The sequence below is a fragment of the Ruditapes philippinarum genome, unplaced genomic scaffold, assembly GCF_026571515.1.
Source record: "Ruditapes philippinarum isolate M1 unplaced genomic scaffold, ASM2657151v2 ctg410_1_1_1_1, whole genome shotgun sequence".
Taxonomy (NCBI): Eukaryota; Metazoa; Mollusca; class Bivalvia; order Venerida; family Veneridae; genus Ruditapes; species Ruditapes philippinarum.
Genome location: NW_026851999.1, coordinates 337,740 through 346,012, shown reverse-complemented (window position 1 = coordinate 346,012; position 8,273 = coordinate 337,740). Strand labels below are relative to the sequence as shown.

The 8,273-nt window shown below is 32.9% G+C and overlaps 1 protein-coding gene across 1 annotated transcript; it reads right to left on the bottom strand.

Moving 5' to 3' along the window:
- Positions 1 to 1,379: 1,379 nt before the first annotated feature.
- On the bottom strand, positions 1,380 to 8,201 carry LOC132745113 (C-type lectin domain family 10 member A-like). The gene is made up of 5 exons (XM_060733943.1): positions 8,062 to 8,201; positions 7,466 to 7,560; positions 4,273 to 4,363; positions 2,711 to 2,921; positions 1,380 to 1,489 (listed from the first exon to the last, which is right to left on the bottom strand). The coding sequence occupies exons 1-5, from the start codon at positions 8,111 to 8,113 to the stop codon at positions 1,459 to 1,461; spliced, it is 480 nt and encodes a 159-aa protein (XP_060589926.1). The 5' UTR covers positions 8,114 to 8,201; the 3' UTR covers positions 1,380 to 1,458.
- Between the last annotated feature and the right edge of the window lie 72 nt (positions 8,202 to 8,273).

Genomic DNA, 8,273 nt, shown 5'->3' with positions numbered 1-8,273 from the left:
TATACTTTTCATATCATTCCATATCATTTATTTCGTATTATTATGATAAATTGTAGCATTACTTATCAGATGCAATCGTTTAACCAAAAAATTCATAAATATAAAGGTAAAATAAAGTTGAAAAAAAATAATGTGCGATTAAATGAAAATATAGAGGTATTTTTCTTTTGCTTTGAAATCCATACTTTTAAGGATCATGTAATAGTCACTTGAAAATATTTAATTTTTCAGTCCCAGGCGGACTCTGCACCTCCTACGATGAGACGAAAGTGATTTGACCTCTTTAAAACCGGAAGTAATGCGTCTTTGCCATCGATATAGGGCCAGGTCAGATTATGCACCCGTAAAATCTGACAATACCCTATAATATTAAGTTGACGGTTAAATTAAATCTTTACATCCCAAAAATTAATGATGGACTGTTCCAAAGACTGAAAGCTTGGAATGGAAGCCATTTAAAAGTCTAGCAAGTTAAGAGTTAAATTCTGATTATGAGATCTATGCTTTATGAGGGTCCATCCGCCCTTTAAGGCACAAAATGCAGCTTTCGCTGTCGAGTACAGACCCAAGACAAGTTACGAGGCATGCCCTTAAAGGGTTGATTTTGAAGGACAAAGTGGTGATAATTTACCTCCATGCAATTTCCAAGGAGGGTTGTCTTTATAGGTCACTGTCCGGCGGCAAATGAAAACCTAAATGTACAGTAACCTGAGACAATATGAGGAGGAGGTAGCCCTGAAAAGGACTGATATGCCAGCTAATGATTTGTCTTTTAAGCCGTCACTCCCTGATCTAGGAGCTTACACACCCTGACACACTTTACTTGTCGTCCCTGCCTAATTTGTAGCACCTCTCCCCTTGGCTTCTACCAGGACATCGGCAGCCGAGACAATGATGTCGATAGTAGCTAGCCTAACTCCCCATTCGAACAAAGATATTTTTGTCTCCTGGACCTACCGTATATGTAAAATATCAGCGCTCGGATTTATGCCAGTCAACGCGTCCTCGATGATAAATCAGCCAAGCTTTTAAACTTTCTTCCGATGCCCATGTGCCTTCTCTGCGACGTGCACGCGCCGAGAGGAAAATATAGGAAAAGAGAAGAAGGGTTTAAATCCTTAATCGTTCAGTCTTATATGTCCATTTACTCAAAACGAGAATCGTGGACCTCATGATAAATATATGATGTTATCTATTGTTGAAACTAAGACTTTAAATAAATGTGCAATTCACCAAAATACCTGACTGTAATATCTTCTATTTTTCATTTTCAAATTTTTACCGAGTTTTTCCTCCTAAATGAATAGCACAGAATTTTTTTAAGGTTTGACGCAACCAGAGAGACCTCTTGCAAGAAGAAAAATTACAGGAGGAAAGAGTTTATGATGAAAAAATAATAACTCTTTATTTCTTAAATTAAACAATTATGCATAGAATAACAAGCAAGTTTACAATTCATCAGCCGACAATTATTGTCTCTCCGTTTGATCTGAAAAACAATATAATCCATATGAAGTATTCATTCGTTAAGCAATATTAAAAATATCTAACATTATCTTCTATTGTACTATTGTGACCTCCGTTATGATTTCAGGTGATGTCGTTGCCAAATCTTAAACAGACACAGAATTTTGTCATACTGTTTATTTCTCGAACAATTAATTTCTAAAACAACAAAATAAGATAAAACAACACAAGAGCGAAACAAAAAGATATCGAAACAAAACAATCCCACACGTTATAGACCGTTTTAGATCTTTTTCAATATTGACAATGTGCTTTAATAATACACATTATAGACCGTTTTAGATCTATTTTTATATTAACAATGTGCTCTAATAAACACATTACAGACCGTTTTAGATCTATTTCAATATTGAAAATGTGCTCTAATAATACACAATATAGACCGTTTTAAATCTATTTCAATATTGACAATGTGCTCTAATAAAACAAATTATAGACCGTTTTAGATCTATTTCAATATTGACAATGTGCTCTAATAATACACATTATAGACCTTTTAAATCTATTTCAATATTGACAATGTGCTCTAATAATACACATTATAGACAGTTTTAGATCTATTTCATATTGTAAAGGTGCTCCAATCCCACTCATTGTAAACCGTTTAAGATCTATTTTAACATTGATAATTTGCTCCAATCCCACACATTATTAACCTTGTAAAACGATTTAGATCTATTTCGATATTGACAAGGTGCTCGTACGTCAGTTAATCAGTTATGTAAAATTCATATGCCCAGTTCGTTCGAAGAGTCTGTTGTTTATATTTTCACAGTCTAGGAATAATAGAATTGACAAACGGCAGCCCTGTCTTTCAATGTGAGGCTCTGGACAAATCAATCATCCCGCGTTCATGTATATCTATTTTCAATCGTGTCTATACACAAGTACAATGAAAATAAGTACTTGTAAAAAATCCTGTTTTTATAAATGTGCCTCCTTACTTTTAGTATCACACTATTGGTAAACAACTAATACACTATTTTTTGTTAATTGCCTAACAATTCGAAATATTAAAATATCAACGGAGCACAGCCGTAGCTGCTCTTTAAGGTCATTCATAATGGTGTAATTAATCCTTTCAAATTTGATATCTTAAGATTTCCATTTTATGAAAATCTAAGCTCATGACAATAATCGTATATTTTCAAAAACATTGATAATAATTGTCAGATATACTTACGGGATTTCACAAAGTGGTCTGTATTTACTGGTACACGCTACATCAAGCCATTGGTAGCGATGGTTGGCAAAGATACCCGCACAGTTTGAACCTTTGTGTCCATCTGGCTGACCCGGATACCAGTCTGTATAATTTGATGTAGAATCGTTAGCTTGCCATTTCCATTGCCCTTCAATAATTTCGTCCGTCAGTCCGATCCAGTGATAAGGGTCTGCAAGGATAGTTCAAAAATTCGTGACACGTTGGGTGTAACAGATACAATCTGTTTGGAGTTGTATAACAAATTATACTTACCTGGTTTCTCAGAGAAAGTAAATGGGGTCAATTGTATTTTATATTAAGATCAAATTTTATTGAAACATACGTACGTATATATGATATTCGTGATAATTATTTTCGGGTTTGTCACACACACACACACACACGCACGCACGCACACATAACGTAAGTTAATAAATGGTTTACTTAAATGATCAATAGCGAGTGCAGCGCAGGTTCAAGTTCATCAATTATAGGTAGATAGATAGATTTAATTCGGCAAAAGGTAAAAACAAAAACAAACACAATATAGATAAAAACAATTACAATAAATAAATAAATAAATAAATAAATGAATAAATACTATATTATGTAAACTATGAAATGTTCCCCCAAAAAAAGGATAACACAAAAAAGAGCAAGCTCTTATTTCCATTGTGGTCCTTAGCATTTGGTGGCATGACAAAGAGAGGTATTTCATAAAAGAAAAAAAATCACATTAATGAAGAATATCATTTAAAATGATCACAATTTAAAATGTAATGTAATGTAATTCATTAAAAAGTCAGTATCACATTTAAGAAATAATCACGTGCATATTAAAAAAAGATTACATTAAAAAATTATCACAGTTTAAAGGATTGTTGCGGTTTATTATCACAGGGACCATGGTGTGTTAAGAATAACTAAAATATGATCATACAGTTATGATTATGTAAGGAAAGAACATGCCATAGATTACACTATTCAGTAAAAAGAGAAAGTTTTTAAAGCCTAAATAAAAATTTAAAACAAATTTCAAAAACTGAAACAGTTAACCTGAGCCCAATTGTTACCCCAAGGTACCAGTTCTTGATAGATGTGGACGCTTCTATTGCAATGCCGTCACAATTTATATTTAACTCGGAATGTGACCTGCGTTTCTGTTTAGACCCAAACACAATGGAGTCAGTTTAACCTAAATGCAACGATAACTTATTATCAATTAACCATTGACTTACTGAAGATAAATCTTCAGATACAGAAATTTCCGCTTCAGATAGACTTTGTCCAGAAACAAGTATTCCAGAGTCATCAGCATATAACAACAGTCTATTTTTCAATACCGCTGACATGTCATTGACGTAAATTAAAAAGAGGAGGGGCCCAAGGATTGAACCCTTGGGAACACCACATGTTATACTTGAAGTAGAAGAAAAACTACCTGACACATCAACAAGCTGTTGTCTCTCGGAAAGATATGACCTAAACCACCTTATTTTACACAGCAATCAATGAATTATATACATTTATGTTGTATTTACCTTTCAGGTCTGCCAGATAACTCTTAACAAAGGTACCCTCATTAGCGGTTTCTATGGAAACTAAATGAGCTCCATAATGTGAACAAAATCTCTGTAAAATAAAAATGCATATAAAATGTAATGAAAATAATTCTTTAAAAGTTTATTTCACATTGTATTCAAATATTTCTCTAGTTCATTATATTTATTTAAAGGATGTTCAAGTCGTTGTTTCCTTGAGCAAGAAACTTTACACTCATTGCTCATTACTGGTTGGTTCCAGGAACGGATTCGAAAGTGTGTCTATAAGCTTAAAGCTTCCTACACAATCGAACTAAAATAAATTCTGTATACAAGTCTCAATAAAGTACTTAATGGTTTTATAGTTGTAACAAATGTCCAATTCGTATTTAAATAAATATTAAAATAGTTTTGATATAGTGTTTACAGACGCGTATCACGTTAGGGGCAGGATCTGACCCGCCAGCATCTGTGCTTGAGAATGTCTTATAATGTGCTGCAGCTATATATCTGTTTTGTGCAGCTTAAGCATAATAAACACTTGATGAGTCATATATAAGTGAAAATTATTGGGTAAAGATTGAAAAATAAAAGAACTTGTGAAACAAAACTATTTCTTATTTTATGGCATATAAAATGTCGTTATTCTCAGTTATTCTCATTTGTCACAGAAGGCCTCGTTTTAGTGGTACGAACACATAGTATCACGAATGATACATTTGGGGCATGCTAAAACAAGGGTGTTTGTCTTTGTACTTAAGCAATAGGCTTCGGTTTTAGCTCTGTAAGATTTTAGATCACTTATGTCTGTGTGTGCATCAACATTTTGCTTTGGTTCAATGTTTTTGAAATATGGTACACTTTTCCATTTCTTCGTGTTGTACATTTTTATGCTATCAGGTGACATGACCATGATCATGACCTAGGGTATAATGGACAAAGCCTCTTTGAATATTGTGTATGCATGCTGCCTATGTAATGCATATGTGAAGTTACAGTTAGATATAAGCAATTGTAAGAGAGATATGGAGAAAAACAAAGGCCTTCTCCAGTACAATACATTGGTGACCTTAAATTCAGTATATAACGGGCACAGCTTCTTCATGTACTTTGTATGCATGCTTGTAACGCAAAGTTTATGCAAAAAGTTGCAGTAAGATGCATGAATCAGCAAAAGTAACAGAGATATGACAGAAAAAACAAGTTACCAAGAAAACCAATGCATTGGCGGGTAGAATAGCATCCCTATTCTCGAATAGTGGAGCTAAAAACTGAAACTCAAGATAATTAAAAAAAACAACTACTTTCTGAAACTAAATTTATTTTTTTTTCGAAATTGATTAAAATGTATCCCTCTGTCTTTCTACCTATATTCTAGGTAATGATGGATTGATCATAATTGTCACAAATTATTATCAACAAAACTTTATAAACATAATAGCATGATGTAGGTTCATGAGCTTGAAATAAAGTCTACAAAGACTTGTTATTTTATATCAAACAAGAACTTCGCAAGTCGGACGTGTCGCCTGACAATAGCATAAAAAATTATTTTTATAAGCAAATAAGCAATTTGTAAATAAGCAAATTGGCAAATCGGCAAATAAGCAAATCAGCAATTACCAAATAAGCAATTAAGTAGATGGCAAATAAGCAAAGTGGCATGTCCCTACCGGCATTCCATAAAAGTACGCTTGATTTAACTGAAAAGAAATCTATATCTTACATTAGAAAAGTCACCCTTATAATATAATAGAAGATATTCAATATTAAAGGAAGGAAAAATCGAAAATCTTGTTTATTCTCAATCATGGAAAGAAAACGAAAAGAGTTTAGAAACAAAATATTATATTTTATGTGAAATTGAGATAGGGAGTAAAACTAAAACTGAAATAGCAATGATTTTCAAATTCCAAAAAGTACGCTCTCGGGTACTGTGTCTAAACTATAAATAAATGACTAATATTTCTATTTCTTAATCAAATGCTCTTCAAAAATGGCGGACAATGGTAAACAATCAGTTCGTTATATGTAAATCTGTTCGCTATAAAAGCTCCTGATACAAGAAACTAATTCGCTATATGCTTACAAGGAACTCCGGATATAAGGAACAGGTTTTAAATGTCCCAGTGAGTTCGTTATAAGCGGAGTTTACTGTAAACCAATGGTCTGAAATTATGCACACAGTTAAATGATATAACATTTAGAAAAAGCAACATTTCAGTCCCACCACATCAGCAAACCTTCTATGGAGTGTCTTTTATGGGACTATTACAATTGCATGATTTGTTTGTTATAGAAGTTCAAGTAATGCCGTACTTGTGTTTGCCATATATGGCAATGTAAATGACTTTCATGAAGGAGACAATAAGAAAAATGTTTCTTTCAAGACTCTGAGAATTACTTTGAAAAAGGTTGTTTTGTCAGTTGATTACCTGTTTGTCTTTCTTTGAGATATTGACATCCCAAGAGGCAATTCAATTTTATCATTATATATTTTTTTATCTAATAAACAAACTTTGTCTTTACAAGGTAGAATTAAAAAAGATATGTGAAGAATAAAGTAGAAATGCAATCAACCTACCACCCCCGACCCGCGAAAACAACAACATCAACAAAATAGCCCTATACCCCTAAAACGCAACAAACTATCAGCACGGGATGTTTTTACCTTACTCATAATGAATGCTCATATTGTGATGGTGATAATCTAAACGTCATATTCTATAAGTTAGCGTGTGATAATATATCACAAAAAAACTCAGCATATAACATGACGCATGACCCAACATAATAATAATAGTATTTGAACTGAACGCCTGAGACGGCAAAATTAAAATATTGCAGGCTCATTTAATAATATTTTTAATGACCATGAAAGACAGCTTTGTATTCCGAGTGCTGAAGATTTATACTAATTTTCAGAGCGCTTTGCTGGTAAACTAAATCACGTGCACGTTTTTTAAAAAAATGTATAAATTGTGGACCTGATTACGCCCGTGTGTGATTATGACGCGACACTGGTGTTTCGTGTATTAAAATGGTTCTTGAAAATATTTTGTATGTTTGTATATTATTTTTGTAGAAAGTGAAAGTGGACATTTAATTTCCAAAACAAAGAAGAATAACAACTAATTTCGCGCTATGATGCACACGAAACCACAGTTATTGGAGGAAAACAAAGAGTATATACCTCGGCATCTAAGAAATCTACATCAGAGTGACCAAAGAAATAACATGAGCTCTCATAATATGTCCATCCATTAGGGCATTCGCTCGCCACATAGTCTACAATAAAGAATGTCATATAATACAATGCTATATAATAGGAAAACCAGATAAAGTGATCCAAACAAAGAGTTTTATTTTATGTTTTACATTTGATTGTATGCATGTATGTTTGTTTGATTGGGTTTTAAGTTACACTGACAGTGTAGGGCTTATGGCGACGTTCCAGCTTTACTTGTAGAGGAAGACATCTGGCGCCCTTCCGTGCATTATTTCAGACACAAACGGGCATCTGAGTAGAACCACCGACGTTCCGTAAGCCAGCTAGTTTTATTGTATGTAACTTTTTTATTAGTTTAAGTAATATTTAATATTATTGGTTAGTGGTTCTGACGTGCTTATGCTTATATATACATGTATAGTTTTAGAAATTTTGCCAGTTAGTTAGTTTTAACTTATCAGTCAGTAAATTTCCAAAGGTGAGCTCTTTCGTTAAATATACAGTAATTAATATGTAAAGTATATTTTCGAATTCATAGCGTATGGACTATAAACACTTACCTTTAACTATAGAGCAGTAAAATACACAGAAAATTTGTACTGACCTCCACATTGTTTCAATTATATTAGCACACTTTTAGAATAGTAATCAGTGTCACGATTATGTAATTGTAAATTTTATCTTAGACGCGTGGTTGTTAAAGGCACTTTATTCGTCAAAAATGATTTTTGTTTCTTTCTTTAGGAAAAGCAAAAATGAACTTTACAAAGTT